Source organism: Gloeophyllum trabeum (genome assembly GCF_000344685.1).
Source record: "Gloeophyllum trabeum ATCC 11539 unplaced genomic scaffold GLOTRscaffold_00017, whole genome shotgun sequence".
Classification (NCBI taxonomy): Eukaryota; Fungi; Basidiomycota; class Agaricomycetes; order Gloeophyllales; family Gloeophyllaceae; genus Gloeophyllum; species Gloeophyllum trabeum.
Window position 1 is genome coordinate 468,131 of NW_006920426.1, and position 17,488 is coordinate 485,618.

At 54.5% G+C, this 17,488-nt stretch overlaps 7 protein-coding genes across 7 annotated transcripts; 3 read left to right on the plus strand and 4 right to left on the minus strand.

Moving 5' to 3' along the window:
- Positions 1-24: 24 nt before the first annotated feature.
- Positions 25-1,184, minus strand: GLOTRDRAFT_133406 (uncharacterized protein; the record flags this gene model as incomplete). The annotated part of the gene is made up of 5 exons (XM_007872330.1): positions 25-701; positions 754-810; positions 862-967; positions 1,017-1,068; positions 1,129-1,184. The coding sequence occupies 5 exons, from the start codon at positions 1,182-1,184 to the stop codon at positions 25-27; spliced, it is 948 nt and encodes a 315-aa protein (XP_007870521.1).
- A 397-nt stretch (positions 1,185-1,581) lies between these two features.
- On the plus strand, positions 1,582-2,903 carry GLOTRDRAFT_118126 (uncharacterized protein; the record flags this gene model as incomplete). Its single annotated transcript, XM_007872331.1, has 5 exons — positions 1,582-1,727; positions 1,776-1,864; positions 1,926-2,162; positions 2,216-2,553; positions 2,608-2,903. The coding sequence occupies 5 exons, from the start codon at positions 1,582-1,584 to the stop codon at positions 2,692-2,694; spliced, it is 897 nt and encodes a 298-aa protein (XP_007870522.1). The 3' UTR covers positions 2,695-2,903.
- Positions 2,904-4,184: 1,281 nt separating this feature from the next.
- GLOTRDRAFT_25099 (uncharacterized protein) lies at positions 4,185-4,508 on the minus strand (the record flags this gene model as incomplete). Its single annotated transcript, XM_007872185.1, has 1 exon — positions 4,185-4,508. A coding segment is annotated over one exon (324 nt), but the record flags the coding sequence as incomplete, so codon positions are not given.
- Positions 4,509-4,937: 429 nt separating this feature from the next.
- Positions 4,938-5,902, plus strand: GLOTRDRAFT_141222 (flavo protein; the record flags this gene model as incomplete). Its single annotated transcript, XM_007872332.1, has 5 exons — positions 4,938-5,063; positions 5,135-5,248; positions 5,300-5,428; positions 5,476-5,647; positions 5,704-5,902. 5 exons carry the CDS (start codon positions 4,938-4,940, stop codon positions 5,787-5,789), a joined length of 627 nt encoding a protein of 208 aa, XP_007870523.1. The 3' UTR covers positions 5,790-5,902.
- Positions 5,903-5,975: 73 nt separating this feature from the next.
- On the minus strand, positions 5,976-7,191 carry GLOTRDRAFT_141223 (uncharacterized protein). The gene is made up of 5 exons (XM_007872333.1): positions 7,073-7,191; positions 6,774-7,018; positions 6,610-6,703; positions 6,427-6,554; positions 5,976-6,357 (listed from the first exon to the last, which is right to left on the minus strand). The coding sequence occupies exons 1-5, from the start codon at positions 7,093-7,095 to the stop codon at positions 6,086-6,088; spliced, it is 762 nt and encodes a 253-aa protein (XP_007870524.1). The 5' UTR covers positions 7,096-7,191; the 3' UTR covers positions 5,976-6,085.
- A 369-nt stretch (positions 7,192-7,560) lies between these two features.
- GLOTRDRAFT_66309 (uncharacterized protein) lies at positions 7,561-14,515 on the plus strand. Its single transcript, XM_007872334.1, has 17 exons — positions 7,561-7,982; positions 8,030-9,108; positions 9,159-9,975; positions 10,027-10,235; positions 10,288-10,454; positions 10,511-10,616; positions 10,667-10,887; positions 10,942-11,101; positions 11,156-11,389; positions 11,443-11,657; positions 11,718-12,021; positions 12,069-12,371; positions 12,429-12,557; positions 12,617-12,958; positions 13,008-13,175; positions 13,232-13,291; positions 13,346-14,515. Exons 1-17 carry the CDS (start codon positions 7,682-7,684, stop codon positions 14,369-14,371), a joined length of 5,841 nt encoding a protein of 1,946 aa, XP_007870525.1. The 5' UTR covers positions 7,561-7,681; the 3' UTR covers positions 14,372-14,515.
- A 17-nt stretch (positions 14,516-14,532) lies between these two features.
- On the minus strand, positions 14,533-15,952 carry GLOTRDRAFT_118130 (RNI-like protein). Its single transcript, XM_007872335.1, has 2 exons — positions 15,736-15,952; positions 14,533-15,668 (listed from the first exon to the last, which is right to left on the minus strand). The coding sequence occupies exons 1-2, from the start codon at positions 15,919-15,921 to the stop codon at positions 14,664-14,666; spliced, it is 1,191 nt and encodes a 396-aa protein (XP_007870526.1). The 5' UTR covers positions 15,922-15,952; the 3' UTR covers positions 14,533-14,663.
- Between the last annotated feature and the right edge of the window lie 1,536 nt (positions 15,953-17,488).

A 17,488-nucleotide genomic window follows, 5' to 3' on the forward strand; every position in this document is an offset into this window, starting at 1 on the left:
TAAATGCTTCAAACGTGAAGCTAATTACTGCTTGGGTTTGACCAAAACCCATCCGATGTCGGTACCATCTTTCTTTCTAGCGTCCCCCTCCTTTTCTCTGTCTTCCAGCCACGCACAAGCGTCTGCGGCGTCACCCCCGGGGTGTCGCACCGACCTCAGCGCCAGCGTCCTCTCCAGCCATTGAGAGGTGTCGTAACCGGGTTCGCACCAGAGTTCTCGGTAGGCTGTACGCAGGATGAGCCACGTCCTTGCGCGCGCTTTGACTCGCAAGGAGTCCAACAGAGTGACGATAGCCCTGTCCGCCAGTCCGAGGTCCAACTGCCGGACGGACGATTGTGTCTCTGGTTCGGGAGAAGGCGTGGATGCGTCTTCCGGTCTCGAGCGAGTCAGTATCTCGAACCTCGCGTAGTTGTTCGTCCTGATTGATGAGGCAACGGACGTTATCCATCTGTACGAGTCTGATCCGCGTGGCAAGAATGCAGGTGGTATAGAGCTCAGGTGCTGGTGAAATGTCCTTTGGGAAGGGTGCGCCGCGACCATATGGTGAAGGAGGGAAATCAGCGTAACTAACAGCCGTCCGCTTTGCTTGAGCGTCTCGGACGAAGACGTGTAGTACAAGCCAGGAAGGAGATATGAGAGAGTTGTCGTCGCCTGAAGCGGCGTGCTGAACAGGATGGCCAGGACGAGAGAAGTCTCGTACACTATTCCAGACGTTAGCACCAAGAAGACCGATGTAGGTCAAGAGGTACCGACCTTCAAGGGCAAAATCATCTTTCCTGGCCGACGACGATATGCCCTCCCTGAGTTTACCTGGGTACAGAGTCTCATTATCCGGCTGTCCTGAACGATCGCCATACGTACGAAATAGAATCAGTAGGTTCTGCTGCACTTCACGCTTTCGGTCTTCCTCGATGGCCTTTGAGGAATCATCTCCCTCGAAGGGGTAATCCTTGAGATAATTGTCTAGCTAGATTATGCATGAGACATTGTAGGGTCTCAGGACAGTAAATCCTTACCTTCCCTTGAATGAATTCGCGGTAGTCTTCTTGAACTTTGAAGTCCTTCAGTCTAGATATCTGATTGCCGTCAGTCTGAGCGCATAAGTGTCGCAGCGTTTCGAGGACTCACGTATCGCCGTCCTTTTCAAGGCCACTGCTACGGCTAGGAGAAGCAATGAGATTCATGTCTCTCCCAGCCGGTCCATTTCGTGGTGCATTTCTTCCCCACTTGGTAGATTGTTCAGCACTTGTTGCAGCACCGGCGCCCCTTCGACTGCGACCTCTATGCGACCTCATGATGTCCAAATTGCAATGTGAACTCTCTGAATCCGACCGTTTCCTGGTTCTACGAAGCACGAACGCCTGCTTCTAGATCCCGGACAAATATGATAGTTCTGGATCGTCATGCTGTCAATCGGCGACTGGGTATTGATATCGACGGACCTGGTGGTGGTTGAGTTCCAAGGCTTTCTATGTAGCCGTCTGCACGGCTGGACCTCCATTCACCTATCCAGATTGCTACCGATCCTCGACACAAGCTGACTAGTCCTCACTTATACACTACGGGGCAAAGGAGACCAGTATGACTAGTACTACCAAGGGTACTTCTGCAGAACTCTCGGAGAAGACAGTCCCACTGGGGACCGGACCTCCGACGAGGGAGGAATTGCTGGTCTACTACCCAGCCAAATTTACATGGCATCAGCTGAAGACATTCATTAATTCCGGGTGTGTACAAGGAGGCAGATGTAATGCTGCCTGCTGATTATCATAAAGTGACTTAGGACTACTGAAGCGGGACAAAAAGCTGCAGCAGAGATATGATGCTTGGGCCAAAGGCATCAGGGCAGAGTATGGATCCATCGGCGCGTACCCCCATCGTTTGGCGATGCATGCACGATGATAACATATTCCTGTCCTGCACAGTGAATTATCTGATGTACAAGCGACTACGCTGGGGGAAGCGTGACACCCAGTCCCGGCTCACTTCTGCGTTGGACGACGGGTCCAGTAGCAGTGCTCCTCCGACCGAAGAGCAAGTGCCCTTCGACCCCCGGAATCCACCGCCGTTACCGCCGCTGCCCGATAACGCCCCGCCCTATTTCACCGCCGACACTCCAGCAGAACTGATCAGCATCACGCAGAACGACTGGCCATACTCAGGCAAGCATATACCATGTGTTTCTTCCACTCACAGTGCTAACAATCCCGCCCAGTGCCCCCCGATATCGAACACACCCTCATCTGGACGCGCGTCCCGATATTCCACCCCGACATCGTCCACCCGTCCGTAAAAGCCCGCGTGGACCAGGACGGCCTGTGGGGGTTCACGGGCACGCCGAAGGACTCGCCTCGGCCGTCCCCCTCGACACTACCGCAATGTCTGCCCGCACTGTCGGAGTGGGGCGTCACGATGGACAAGCTGGTGCGGTCACCCAAGGGCACGGAGGAGGAGGAGGCGCTGGTGAAGCGGGCTGGGGCGGAGGTGAACGAGTTCATTAGGCGGCGGTGGAACGAGAGGGAGTGGGAGACTGCATGGTTCGTTAATCCGCCGGTACGTCTTGGATCAGCTTCGATATGGTGCTGGTACTAACGGATGCTTGTGCAGCGACTGCAAAGCGTACCTGGTCTCGCGCATATCCATGTCTTCGCTAGGCACAAATCTCCCGAGGAGATTGCCAGAGGGGAATATTGAATGGACGCGTTTACTGAAGGAATTGACTAGAGCTAGATCTACCAACTGTGTTTAGAATCAAGGGAAAGACTGCATTTACAGACCATAGATGGACCGCGAAGTCCCTGCAGCTGGGATGGGTGGGACGGGCCAGGGCAGAATATGATTATTATATTATACAGGAGTGCCTGCTTGGGCGAGTTGATGTAGGATGTGATACATTAGACATGATACAACATATGTTCTATACAAAGCAAGTCGTCAATGCAGGCTCGAACATGCGTTAGGATGTCGTTAACAGAGCACCAGAATACTCTTTGAAAATAGCTTTAATCCCAGAACTGGCATGTGGCTTTGCTCTTCCTGTACTGCGTCCCATCCTCGGTCTGCTCCCATACCACATCTCGGCCCGGCGTGATCCCCGCAGCTCGGAAATATATATGAGCGAAAATCAACGACTGGACGTGGCCCGGTTGAGTCAAGCCCGGATCCTCAGGGAACGGCACAAGCTGGATCCGCGAACGCAAAGCCAGCAGCTCGTCCGCAAGATCCATAGCCTCCAGAGAGCACCCGACGAGCGCGAGGTCCTCCAGGCGCGGCAGGAACTCGTAGCTCTTGTCCTCCTCCAGCGGGCACGTCAGCACATCCAGCACGCCGTCCGTGCTGAACCCATTCGCGTACTTCCACTCGATGACGACGAGCTTGCGCAGGAGCGGCGCGAGCCGGAAGACGCGCGCCCACTCGCGCGCGGTGACGCACGCGCCCGCGAGCATGAGTCCCTGCAGCGGGCACTTGGAGCGCGCGACCAGGTCCGCGAACTTGTCGATGCTGAAGCGGCAGGGCGGCGGCGCGGCCGGGGCGCGCCGCGTAGCGTTGAGGTCGATGGTGACCGTGGTGAGCTGCGGGAGGGTGAGCCGCTCGAAGGGGACGTCGCAGGGGTCGCCTTTGATCATGAACTCGCGGAGGGTGTGGTGCGTCACGTCCGGACCGAGGTACTCCTGGCGCATGGGGCGGATCCGGAGCTGCATGTTGACTAGTTGGGGACAGTGCGAGAGGATCCGGAGCATTGCGTCGGAGGGCACCACACAGGATAGACGAACTTCGGTCACTTGAGGCCAAGAAAGACGCATAGGCAGGGGCCTTGGAGGGAATACGAGGGTGACCTTGAAGGTCTGCAGATGAGGCGCGCAAGATTTGACCAGTAGCTCGTTGTCGAACGCGTGCCGAGAGTAAGCAGTATATACCTGGAGGCGCTTGAGGCGCGGGTACTGGTGCCCAGGGGAGAATACCTCATACAAGGACGCCGGAGGGAACTTGTGCAGACACAGGTCTTCCAGCCTGTCGGCAAACGGCAGGATAAGCGGCAGGTAGGGTTCAGTGTTGCCTCTGAAGTTAGCCAGCTTAATCGAGAGCAAATGCCGCCCAGAGCGTTCCAGCCAGAGTCGTACAGTGTCACGGTCAGGCCAACTAGTCCGACCTTGCGTCTTGTCGTCCCCCAGGAGGAGGGAGGTCCATAGGTCCGGCGTGAACATGGCGACGTCCCGCCAGAATTTGCATACGTGGGTCAGAAGCATGGGGGCCGCGTCCTTGCGCATGGGCACATAGTCAACTTCGGGGAGAGCAAAGAAGAATACTCTGCCAAGGATCTCTGGGGGAAGCCTTCTGATAGGTGCCAGGACGGATTTGCAGCGCGTAATGGAGGAAACCAGTGATTCTCGTCGTTGGGGGACCCCTAAAGGATTTACAACTAAGTCTTCCTTTTCCCATAGGTTATCGACTGTTCTCTCCGCCTCTTCTACAAACCATCGGAGCTTGCGCCTCTCCGCATCCGTAGGGAAGCAGAAGTTGCGCAAGTAGCGACGACTGGGGACGTCGTGATTGCCTGAGAAAAAATTTTCAGCTTTAGTCGAAGTTGTAGAGCAAACAGTGTAGGTATACCTATGGAATCTAGGACCATAGTGACTAGTTTACGAAAAGGGAGGATGTGTTAGGTTTCGGCAAGAATAAGCCTGACGCGTTGAGGTATGTGGATGTCAAGATAAAAGAATGTCGCAGCTCCAGGAGCAATGAGGTACAATACAGACACGTAAAGCCGTCTTGACCGGCACACGAAGAGGGAGGGGAGAAGGAAGAGAGATGAACTGCTCGAGGACGTCCGAGTCCGCCTTTTGAGGGACGCGTCGAGCACGTGATACTGCTCATGACAAAGTCGCCTTGACGCATTCGATTACTTACGCCACCACTGGCAGCAGCTCTACCTCCAAATGACTCTCACCAAACGATTTGTTGCTGAAGTCGAAAAAGTGGAAGGCGACACGCATATCCTCCTCATCACCACCGGCAGCGTCGCCTCCATTAAGGCGCCTCTCATCGTATCGGAATTACTGCGAGTCTGTCCCTACATTCCGTGCAGAGAACAAAACGTTGTTGATACGCTGTCTCGTACGTGACCGGGCTACAGTACGAGAACGTCAAGGTAGAGGTAGTCTCTACCAAGTCCTCTCTTGCCTTCTTCGATGCCGGTGAAATCGAGAAGGCCGGCTCGAGGGTGTGGACGGACGAAGACGAGTGGGCGGTGCGTTTTATGCTCGAGTATCTCTGAAGTGTCGGACTGAGCGGCGCCTAGGGAGGCTTCCGCATCGGCGACCCCATCCTCCACATAGAACTGCGCCGATGGGCCGACGTCGTCCTGATCGCGCCGTGTTCCGCGAACACCCTCTCAAAGATCGCCCACGGGCTGTGCGACAACCTTGTGGTACGGTGTCTTGCTGGGTGCGCACATTCAACCTGAATTATGCACAGACATCTCTGCTGCGGGCACTCGCCCCCACCACACCGACGTACGTGTTCCCCGCCATGAACACGCTCATGTACGAGCACCCCTTGACCGCGGAGCATCTGCGCGTTGTTCGCGAGGTTGTCAAATACCAGGTGGTAGGACCTATCGGAAAGACTCTCGCTTGCGGAGATGTCGGTGCGTCGGGCCAGTCGTCGATGTCTTGTCCTGTATACTTATAGCCTTTTTTACAGGACTGGGAGCTATGACAGAGTGGAGGGACATAGTGCAGATTGTCGTTGACAAGTTTAATCTGGTGCGAAGAGAAGGGCCTGAGTGAATGTGAATACACATGATCCTGTTGCCAGCGGATGGGGATGGCCTGCGTGGAGTGTGTATCCTGCATCCATCCTCCTACGAATCCATACCGTGTAGCCCTCTGGCCAAGGGGCGCGACATTCTCCGCATGCCTGAGTTGCAATCGCGAAGACTTGCGTTGCAGGAGGAGTCCGTTATTCCAAGCACCCGCCAGCTCAGTAAACAGAAATTATTGATGCGTTTTGTACATGTGAATCCGCCCCAGAGATATACACTACGTTCCGCAATATCAAAAGCACCCTCTCGCAAAACCATCAACTATCCCTCCAGTATCCCCATCTCCTTCCAGCGCTCCCATAGCGGGCCGATGGACGTCGGCGCATTTGGGGCGCCCTTGACGTCCTTGACGTCTAACAATTCGTACTCGCGCCCGAAGGCGAGGAAGTGCGCGAAGAGCGAGTTGAAGTGCGGCTCGGAGCGCAGGTGCAGGATCTGGTGGTAGTGCGCGTGGTAGATGTGCGCGAAGACGCGGAGCAGCTGGCGGTAGACGTGTTTGATCGTCGCGGGGAAGCTTTGCGGGAAGTCGCGGCCTGCGCGAAATTAGGTCAAGTCAGTCAAGAGGTGGGTTACAATGAGGGGAGGAGAGAGGGGGAGCACACCGGCTTTGGTGGGGAAGACGGTTTCGTCGTCCAGGAGGTTCTGGATCCATGTCATGACGAAGTCGATGTACGTCGGCGCGGGCAGGTTGACGCTCTTGCGGTCTTGATTTATCCACGTATAGTTCAAGCTGCGGGAGGTTATTGAGCGGGTGGGGTTACGCGGTCATAGCCCTTGTGACATACTTGGGGCCCGCGGACATGGTTGGACAGAGCTCTGGCGTGCAGAACTCGGCTATGACACCGTAGAACATGTTGATGTTCTGATAAAAGTCAAAGACTACGGTACGCAGAACACAACGCGCGTGCGTGAGCGAGCACTCTCACCGTGAAGGAAAAGCAGTACGCACTATTCGACGCGACCCACTCGTTCACCTCCACGTACTTCGGGAGCATCACGATCGGCTTGAAGTTGCCCTTCACGAGCGCGGCCTCGACGAACGGGCTGCACAGGAACAGCGGCTTCGACGTGCCATTCGCGGAGACGGGCGACGTGGGCGCGCCCGACGGCGGGCCTTGTTCTGTCGGTGAGAGCGCTCCTGTCGGCGTCGGCGAGCGTTTAGGCCCACCTCGCGGGGCCCGTGTCATGGACCGTCTGGAATGCAACGATGCGATGAGTAGTGCTCGGACATCGCGCAGCTGGACGTACCCTATTGAGTTGAAGAAAGACATTTTACGGCGGGGAAGAAGGGAATGGCGCCGTCAAGGCGCGTCGTGGCGAAGAGGAGAAGCGGTTGCGGAGGGGGAGGGGGTATAAGGTAAATTGGTTGTTTAGCAGATGCAAGTGGTAATCGAAGCTGCGCGTCTCGAGGAGGATCTATTCCCACGGTGAAATAGCGTGATAATTATTGGAGAAATGTAATGTGCGATCCAGGAATCTAACTTACCGCTGAAAACAATCATTGAAGAGCATTCACCTCTACATATAAGCTAACCTAATCTCCTCTTGATGTCTCGTCCTGACCAAGTGATGGCAAATCATGTGTATTTGTTAAGTTATTAATTATGTAATAAGTGGTCCCGTAATATTTTCCCATTTCGGAGTCTGAATGTGAGTGCGACTTGTGGCGCGCGTGCATTGTACTCCTGCCATTCCACAACCAAGTCTCGCACTTGGTCCCAGCGACGCGCGATGGTGAGGACGCGTCGAACAGCCAGAATCTCGACGGGGCCGAGCGCGCCCCGTGCACAAAACCACCCCGGCTCTGCCTCCCAAGCCGACTCCGACTCGGACGACGACCGATCCCATGCCACATTCATGTTGAACCTCCCCGAAGATATCGACTTGGACGCCCTGTCTAGCTTATTACCGGACACGCCACTAACGAATCCGGACCCCGATACCGTTATCTCGTTATATCGCTTTTTACTCGCCCATGTTGCGGAAGCTGACGCGGTGCAGCGGGAGGTGGAAGAGCTACGTGCAGAGTCGGAAAGGAAGGATGTGGAGCTCGACCAGGCGTTGCAAGATCGGGACACAGCGACGAAGGAGCTGGAGGCTACTCTTGAAGCTACGCAGAAGGAGCTGCAGCAGGTGAAAGAGGAGAACAGTCGTCTTGGTGTGTACCGCATTGTGGTCCTGTGTCTGTCACTAACTGGCCTACAGCCACAACGAACAAGGAATTGCAGCGGCAGATCGCAACACTAAGCAATTCACAAAGCTCATCTTCTACGGAGGTGCTCAGCCTGCGACAACGCGTCGAAGATGTCGAGCGCGAGAAACGCGACCTCGTCTTGGTCGTAAGCCGGCTGAAGGAGGACGGCGCCCAGCGCGAGGAGGAAATCCAGACGTTGCGTACCAACCTCCGGCAGGCGCGCCAGGAGCACCAGACCCTGGAGGCGCAGCTCCGCGAAGCGCGCTCGTCGGAGACGTCGACGAAGTTCAAGATCGACTCGCTCTCGCAGCAGCTGACGCTCGCGAAGGAGGAGCTCGAGCGCACGTCCGGCGAGCTGAGCGCCAAGACGGAGGAGTTCGCGCGTTACCGCCGCGCGAAGCACGCGGAGCTCGCGCAGCTGCAGGCCGAGCACGACGCGCTCACGCAGACGCACGCGTCGACCGAGAGCACGCTCAAGGCGCTGCAGTCCGCGCACTCGGCGCAGACCCACCAGTTGGCGCAGGCGCAGGCGCGCATCCAGGAGCTGACCGGCGCGCTCGCGGAGCAGGAGGCGAACTACTCCACGGAGGCGGGCACGCTGAAGAGGCTGGTGAAGATGCTGGAGGAGCGGGAGCAGCAATCGAAGGTGGTTGTCGCGAATATCGAGCGTGACTGGGCGGAAGTGGGTGAGAAGACCGCGCAGCGGGAGAATCACCTGAGGGAGATCATCGACAAAGAACGGAAGCGTGCCGAGCAGGCGGAGAAGCGAGTGGAGGAGTTGGAGGAGGCTGTCCAGAGGATGCCTCGCGGTGAGCAGTTCATTCCCAGCATCAGTGCTCCTGGAACGCCCCAGACACCCGGTATACCTGGCACCCCTGTGCGCGGCGGGATATCAAACATTGTTTCCGAGGGGAGCTTGGGTTGGAGTCCTAGTATCTCCATGGCTGGACGAATGCAGCGAAGCGGGAAGACATTTACCGAGGTGTATGCAGACTATGTCCAGCTGCAGGAGCAATACGCGCAGAAATGCGCGGAATGTGAAAAGCTGGACGACACGGTAAGAAGGGCGCTGTCTGAGATCGAGGAGAGAGTGCGTGGTTCTGCTCTGTGACTCCCTCAATGCCGCTCATATTCTTGTAGGTACCGGTTCTCAATCAACAGCGGGAGGAGTACGAACGGCTGCGACTCGAAGCCGATGAACTCGCTAGCCAACTGGCGGAGACTATCGCGGAACGCGACGCCAAGGCTGCCCAGAGCGAAGACTCGAGCCAGAAATTGAGGAAAGTCGTTCAGGAGAATGGCCTTCTACAGACACAGCTCAAGGACCTCGGAGATCAAGTTCAGAATTTACTGGAAGTCATCGCTCGCAAGGAAGATCCCTTGCTTGAGGCCAAAACGCGCGAGAAACGGGATACAGTCCCTGCCGCAAACATCGAAGAGGTCATCACCGACAACCTTGTGCTCTTCGACAATATCGGCGCTTTACAGGAGCAGAACATGAAGCTCCTGAAGATCACCAGGGAGCTGGGCCAGAAGTTGGAGGACGAGGAACGGGACTACCGCGCTATTATGGAACAGGAGCAGCTCGAGGCGATCAAGGAGGCCCATGACGCTATCCAGGAGCTCCAGGACCAGCTGGACAACCAGAAACGGAGCCACGAGATCACCCTTCAGGCGTATATTCGAGAAAGAGACGCGTTGAGAGCTAGGCTGTCTCGGGCCGAGCGCGGGTTGCCTACCACTTACGGTGACTTACCTGCTCCGACATCCTTCAACGGCAAGGATGCCGACCTCGCGAAGGAACTTGCGGAGGTGCAACATCAGTTCGACACTTACAGGACCGAGATGGGCGTTGACGTCGCGAGGCTGCGTGAGGAGACGTTTGCTGCTCAGAAGGAAGCTCACCGGCTGTCCGCTGAGCTGGCTAAGGCAAACGCTAAGGTCGATTACCTCGCAGGTGCGTTCTAGTCTGCGGAGTTGGTGCGAAACCACTCTGATGTCTCTCTAGACCGTCACCGCATGGCGCAGGAGCAGTATGCTATTCAGAACCGGGAGCTAGACAGCTTGAACACTCGCAACAGGCAGCTTTTAGACCAATATACTCGGGTGGACATCGAATGTAACAGAGTATCCGAAGACCTGGCGATGGCTAATAGCCGTGTGGAGCAGCTCAGAAATGAGAACGCCAATCTTCGCGCGGAGAAAAAGATTTGGGAGGTGAGTAACGTGTCGACCTCTGGGGAGCTTTGAGACTGACTGTGCTGCGCAGAGTGTACAGGCTCGTCTCGTTGAAGATAATAAGTCGCTTGCCATGGAACGTTCTCAGCTCTCTGATCTGATGGTCAACGTGCAACGGATGCATCATGATCTCGAGCAGTCGGGTCAGAACGATCGACGTCGGCTGGAGAACCAAATCCAGACGTTGGAGCGTCAAACGTGAGTCGTACTACATACCAAATGTAGAGGGAGGTGTGTCTTACCCAACCATTTAGTGAGGATCTTCGTAGTCAACTCGCTCGCGAACGTGAGGCTGTTCGGCACCTAAGTCTCCAGAAGGACGTGGAGCTGAAAGAGCTTCAGACACGTTTGGACAAGGCCGTAAGTCGCAGCTTAGTTGTCCTCCTAGACATGCTCTTAGTGAAAATCAGCTGGAAGATTTGTCCAAGACTCGCGAGTCCCTAGTCGGAGCGGAAACGAGTAACAAGCACTTCCAGGAGCGCTTGGATGATCTCACGAGGCAGCTTCAGGGCAACGAGGAGAAGCTCGCCGTATATGAGCGAAGATCGAGTGCTGTCAATGGCATCGCCCACCACGCCGACGAGAATCTGAGTCGTGAACAACAATTGGAAGCCGAAGTCGCGGAACTCCGGTACGACTTTTTACTATAATTGTGGGCCCACCCAATGACTAAGCTTTCACTTAGATCGGCTTTGAAGGTGGCAGAAGTGGATCTGGCTAATGCTCGTAGCCATGTTCAGCAATTCCAGGAGATCAGCCAAGCGAACGAAAACGCGCTGGCGAGCCTGAGCGCCACTCACGATGAGTTCAAAGCATCCAGCGAAGCGGAGATCGCTAAGCTTGAGGTAGGTCTCACGAGTTCATCCTTGAGCCTGATATTGAAACTTTGGCCAAAACAGTCCGATTGCAATGCACTGCGAGAGCAGCTTAACACTACGCAGCAGGAGTTACGGACCGCAAATGAGAAGTTAGCCGAAGTCCAGCAAACCTTTGCTAGCGAACGGACCGCGTGGCTCAACGATAAGAAGACGCTGGAGGATGCCATCATCGACATAACCAATTCCGAACAGACTTCGGAGAGCGACCGCACCTCCCGAGAGAACGAGGTTCGGGAACTTGAAGCCCGTATCAAGGTACGACGATGGGACGTCGACTTTCTCGTATAAGAAGTCTCATTCTGTCTTAGGCCGCAGAGGAGAAATATGCTCGTGAGGTTGTCGCTCACGCTGACACTATTAAGCATGTTGAAGACCTGAGGAAGCAATTGGCAGGCACCCAGAGTGCGATTCGCGATAGCCAAGCTGCTGCTGAGACCGCCCAAGCAAAGCTTGCGACATCCGAAGACAGCTGGAAGCACCAGAAAGAAGCTCTTGACAAGGAAGTGGCAGACTTGAACGTAAGGTATGTATCAGCTCACATTCGCGATTTGAAATAGTCTGCTAATAATCGACCACCCTTTAGGTGTCGTGAGCTCGCAGCTCAGAACAGCATATTGCATCAACATCTGGAGTCAGTCACTACCCAGGCTGCCCAAATCAGGCAGGCTGCCTCGGAAGGATCAGCATTCATTTCCGTGGGCGAAGGAGATGCTGCGGACAATGATGTGAAGCTAGCAGAGTTACGCTCTGTTGTCTCGTATCTGCGCAAGGAGAAGGAGATCGTAGACCTGCAACTGGAGCTGAGCAAGCAAGAGAACCTCCGTTTGAAGACCCAGGTCGAACATTTGACTCAGCAACTAGAGAACACTCGAGCCGCACTCTCCGATGTAGGTGTTTATCTCACCCTGGTAGGAGGTCTCCTGACTTGCGGTAGGAACGTGAACGAGCTGTACAAGCTGCGGCTTCAGAAGCTCAGCACGCGGAGCTCGTCGAGCGAATTAACCAATTGACGATCCTCCGGGAGAGCAATGCTACTCTACGTGCTGATTGCGAAGCACAGACAAGGCGCGCTAATCAGCTCGACGCTCAATTGAGAGAACTATCTGCACAACTTGAACCGGCCCTGGAGGACAATCGGACGCTACATGCGGAACTCGAGGCCCGGGATCTCCAGATTAAGCGGTTGGAGGAAGAGAGCCGAAGATGGCAGGAGCGCAATGCTCAACTACTGTCTAAGGTATGAGGTTCGAAGACACCTTGGATCAACACACTAATATCTGGATGTAATTCCTAGTATGATCGCATCGATCCTGCCGAGATGCAATCTCTGAAGGAGGAGATTGTCAAAGTTCAGGAACAGAAGGCAGAGCTGGAACAAGCGATTGCAACCCTTGAGCAGGAAAAATCTGAGTTGCAAAAGAGGGTGAGCTGCTCGAGTTTTAAGCATTGACGCAGGCTCACATGGAGACTGCTGTTGTATAGGTCGAAGAGATCGATACTAGATACCGCAACATGCGGGAAACAGGATCGAAGAACAACCAGATTTACAAACAGAGATTTGCCCAGTGGAAAGACGAGAAGACGAAGCTCGACTCCACTGTCGAAGAGCTCCAAAATCAGATCAAAACTCTCACTGATGAGCGCGACGCTCTTCAAAGTCAAGGTGCTGCCGCTGCCGCTGCTGGAGATAGTGCCATGTCAGAACAGTTAGAGGCCCTGCGACAGGAAAAGTCTGCTTTGGAAGCCGCACTCGCCGATGCCAGAGAGAAAGCGGGTCAAGTCGACGCGCTCGCTTTACAAATTGCGGAGCAAACTACCGTTATAGTACGTCCGATTCCGTCGAAGCCATTCTCCTTTCCTGAATCTCCGTTAGACGACATTGCGAGAAGAACGAGACCGACTGCTGATCGAGAAGGAATCTCTGTCCGCTGCCATTCCCGAGCCTGGTAGTTTCCCTGATCTCGACGCTGCCCGATCGCAGTGGGATAATGAGAAGGCTGAGCTTGTGAAGGCTCGCGATGCAGCCGAAGCGGCAGCCGAGGTGAGTGCATATGCGTAGTTTCTTCTAAGTAACAAGTCGCTAATCACAGATCGAAGGCTGCCGCTGAGCAGGCTAAGAAAGCTTCGGAAGAAGCTAATAATATCCGAAGTTCTAATGTATGCATATCATATCACATAGTGCACAGGGTCAGACACTAAGTACCACGATAGGAGAAATTCCAGGCTCGGATACAAGAACTCCAAAAAGCCAGGCTTGCAGATAGCCAGCGTGCTTCTGCTCAGCAAGAAGCTGCCGTTGCTGCCGCGGTCGAGCAGGCCAAGGGTGAATTTTCGTCCAGCTCCACGTCGGAAGAGGTTGCTTCACAGCATGCGGAAGAGCTACGTGCGCTTGAAGAACGTCTCAGAGCACAATTTCAGGAAGAGCTCAAAGCCGCTGTTAGTGCTGCGAAAGCTGAAGCCCTTTCCGAGAGCGCGAGTGGTTCTGATGTGGACCGGGACGCTGCCATCGCTGCTGCGCTCCGGGAGCACGAGGAGAAGCTTCGCGAACACCACGCGCAGGAAATAGCGCAGGCTGTTGAACGAGGTCGACAAGAGCAGGCGATTAAGGGCAAGATCAAGGACCAGCAGCTGGTCAGAGCGCAGACCAAATTGCGAGATCTTGAGGCACAGATATTGGAGTGGAAGAAAGCCGGTCTCGTTCCCGAGGAGTCTACGCCAGGCAGCGCTGCTACGACACCAGCACGGCCGGCTGCAGTGTCGACAGCGACTACCGCGTCAACAAGCGCTCCTACTGCTCCTGCGGCTGCCAAAGCCGGTGTTGCGACTCGTTCCGCCACCGCCGCAAACCAGACAGGTCCCAGCACTTCAACTTCCGCTGCTCCTGCTCGCAAGCCCTCGATGGGAGGGCCCGCAGCCGCACCAGCTGAGGGTGCTGGCCGTGGACGCGGCGTCGTCCGAGGCGGCGGCGCCGCTCGAGGCGCTGCTCGCGGAGGCCTGAACATTCGAGGAGCGGCACCTGGGCGGGGAGGCGCTCCCGCTGCAGCGGCTGCTGCTGCATCGACCTCTGCAGGTGGTGGGGTGTCTATAATGGGGGCTGCAGGAAAGCGGGTGAGAGAGGATGGTGAAGGTGCGGCGGGAGATGATGCGCTCGCCAAGCGGCTGAAACCTGCCGACACACCTGCGGCAAGCAAACCTCCAGTTAAGTTACGGCGAGACGGAGGAACTCCATCGACGTAGTTGCTTGCGATATTTATTAGTTTTTGGACTCCATTCTCCGCAAGTTGTATCATTACCGCATTTTTGTATATTGTTACATTACGCAATGCTTCCAAGCCCTCAATATTCAATGGGCGTTATTCCCTCGTGGAATTGGAGTGAAGGGGCAAATCTAAAGTGAAGTCGGAAAGCAAATGAGAGGCTACATTGCATTTGTCTACACTACATCAGATCAGATATCATAGCACACTGGTATACCTAACAATTCGCTACGCTAGCGGGACCAATAACCCAAGAAAATGACTAGGCCAGATTACCGAATTTCGACTTTACTCAGCATGTCCGCCAGAGCGTCTGTAGCCTTGTCCGCAATGGCTGCAGGCTTCTTCTCCTCTAGCGAAGGTTGCGCTGCTGACTCCTTCTCCTCCTTAGCTTCTTCTTCCTCTCTCTCTTCCTCCTCTTCCTCGTCCTCCTCTTCATCTTCATCGGACACGAAGAGCTTGCCTCCTCTAGCCTTCAGAAGGTCTGCCAGTTCCTGGAGGTTCTCGTCGTCATCATCCACATCATTCCACTGTAGCTCGAGGGATTTCAAGGCAGCGAGGTTTGACGGAATACCCTGAGCTAGCAGCGCGAACGTCTTGGCCTCCAGATTGTTGTTCTGCAAGAGTAAATCCCGTAATTTGGGATTCGAGCCCTTCATGAGCGTCTCGATGAGCACAGGGACTTCCCCGTCATCTGATAGAACGCAATCCGAGAAGTTAAGCGTGTGCAGGTTGGCCCAGGAGGACAAGGCTTCTGCCATAGCTTTCGAGCCACCGGCGGAGAACGTGTTATCCTGCAAATCCAGGTGGCCGAGGTTGGCGTTCTTCGCGAGACCGCCAGCAAGAGCGATGATGCCCTCCATCCGGATGCCGTTCTGTGGCATGCGGACTTCCTCCAGGAGCCCGTGCGCCGCGATAGCCGCCGCCCACGCAGACGCCGATCCGTTCTCCAGGCGGTTCCGCCCACAGATGATCGTACGCAGATTCGACTGCTTTCCCTCCTTCTTACTGAGGAGCGCAGACTGGAGGAGCGCGTCCGCGATGGCGGCGCCGCCCGCAGGGCCGAGCCCGTTGTTGTTCAGCTTGAGGACGGAGAAGGAGCGGTTGTGCGTGAGGAAGGGGATCATCGGGTCGACGGAGCGCCCGCCGAAGGCGTTGTCGGAAAGGTTGATCTCGACGAGCGAGGTCTTGTCGATGAGCGCGTCGCAGATCGCGCCGAGGGCTAGAGGAATTTCGGAGATCAGGCGACCGGTGAAGATGTCTGCGAAATTGGCTACCTGTGAGCGGAATAGAAATGTCACGTTGTTGGAGGACGTCATTTGGAAGATAATCAAGGTAACATACCTTCAGCGAAGTGGCTTTTGCAAGAAATTCCCCCAGGGCCTGCGATGCCTCAACCCCGAGCGTGTTCCCGCCCAAGTGTATCTCCTCCAGCAGCGATGCATCGACGTCCTTCAGGAATGGCTCAATGTCGGCGCGAGTATCGAGCTTGAGCCCTTTGCCTTGCAACGAAAGAATCTTCGAGGACATAGCGGTCGTCGTATAAAGACTTGAGTACGGGCGCGCCACTGAATGTAGACGAATCGGAAAAGAACCAAAACGGATATGAAAAATCGGGGTTATCTAATATCACGTGGACGCGCCCATACCCAGCCAGAGTTGGCTTAGTTGGCCTTACAACCACTGGGTACTATCATTGAGGGGGTTCTGCAAATTTTGCAGAACCCCCTCACCCCCTTATATCTCATTCCACACTCAACCAAAAAATGTTGGGTAAGCTCAGGCAGGTATATATACACTAGAATAGAACCTCTGCCAAGTCAGAATGGGAATATCTGCTGTGGTTGAAGAGAGGGAGAGAAAATGGGTCCTACAGGCCATGGGAAAGAAACAGTGTCCACTAGATCTCTCGTGATGCTCTCAACGGACTGCAGTGGAATGGCTTGGCGTATCATGAATATGCTGTCTATAGTACAATACACCAGCCCGATAGAGTAAATAACGAGCGTGTCGAGATAGAGAGGCAACTTTGCACATCTCCCGGGCCCATATCGTGACAAAAGCGTGACATGGCTCGCGGCGAGATCCCACTGTGACCGTATGTGACACCTTTTTGCAGAACCCCCTACATGAACCGGCATCTCTCTCCTACGTTCCACAGGCTGCATAAAAATGCACAAAAATCATGAGGACGTTCATCACTAAGTCACACACAATATGCGGAAGATCCGGTAAGAATCCGTCAAGTGTGCGGAATGCTACAGGCCGAATTCAATACTTTTTGCAGAACCCCCTCAATGATAGTACATCACCCATATTGAGCATGCAGAAAACTGTGAAATTAACGGGTCAAAGGTCAAACTTTTTTCATGATTGTCCATTGCACAATTGGTGAACCGAACTAGAATAATACTACTTTTGAGTGTGCAAAAACCTGATTGTGGCACAGGATATGTTCTTTGTTCAGCACTATTCATTGAGCTTTCATATGTTTTGCAAGGCAACACTATGAACAAAATTTGACCTTTGTCCAGTTTCTTTCACACTTTCTCAGTGGCTCAATATGGGAATTGCACCCAGTGAACGCCCCTACAAACACTGGGTACAATACCCATATTGAGCTACTGACAAAGTATGAAAGGAACCGGTGATATGCACTGACACACAACAATCACCAAGGACCAAAAGGAATAAACCTAAACCCCGTGATATGGGTGAAGGCGGTCCGAGACAACTGAAGGGTATTTAATAGTTCGAGGGGGAAAGGAGGAGTAAGACGCCGTAGGGTAGTCCGTAGGAAGACCTAGAAAAATAAAACAAAACCTTGATGCCTGAAACAAACACTAATGGACGCTCCAGAGTATTTATCTCTGAAAAGTCGCAAACAAAGTCGCAAATCACGGAACTGAGTGTAGGTTCGGGCCCACGGGAGTAGAAAACGCTAAAGGGACTTGTTTAATTTTTATTCACTATGTGAGACGCACCGGAGCTAATTGAATCGATGGCGGAGCTAATTCACTCGACGAGTCAGGCCTATTGGCAAAGCTAAGATCGGTTATAATTCGCTAAGTTCGACGCTTTCGAACTTCTCGGGTCG

What these genes read in the sequence shown, in the direction of transcription:
- GLOTRDRAFT_141223 (XM_007872333.1), bottom strand. Translation starts at nt 7,095, where the DNA reads ATGTCTTTCTTCAACTCAATAGG. An exon ending in TCTTTCTTCAACTCAATAGG is followed by an intron (nt 7,019 to 7,072) that starts GTACGTCCAGCT and finishes GTTGCATTCCAG; the next exon opens with ACGGTCCATGACACGGGCCC. An exon ending in CGAGTGGGTCGCGTCGAATA is followed by an intron (nt 6,704 to 6,773) that starts GTGCGTACTGCT and finishes TGCGTACCGTAG; the next exon opens with TCTTTGACTTTTATCAGAAC.
- GLOTRDRAFT_66309 (XM_007872334.1), top strand. Translation starts at nt 7,682, where the DNA reads ATGTTGAACCTCCCCGAAGATATCGACTTGGACGCCCTGTCTAGCTTA. An exon ending in AGAGGAGAACAGTCGTCTTG is followed by an intron (nt 7,983 to 8,029) that starts GTGTGTACCGCA and finishes ACTGGCCTACAG; the next exon opens with CCACAACGAACAAGGAATTG. An exon ending in GTGGCAGACTTGAACGTAAG is followed by an intron (nt 11,658 to 11,717) that starts GTATGTATCAGC and finishes ACCACCCTTTAG; the next exon opens with GTGTCGTGAGCTCGCAGCTC.
- GLOTRDRAFT_118130 (XM_007872335.1), bottom strand. Translation starts at nt 15,921, where the DNA reads ATGTCCTCGAAGATTCTTTCGTTGCAAGGCAAAGGGCTCAAGCTCGAT. An exon ending in CAAAAGCCACTTCGCTGAAG is followed by an intron (nt 15,669 to 15,735) that starts GTATGTTACCTT and finishes TTCCGCTCACAG; the next exon opens with GTAGCCAATTTCGCAGACAT.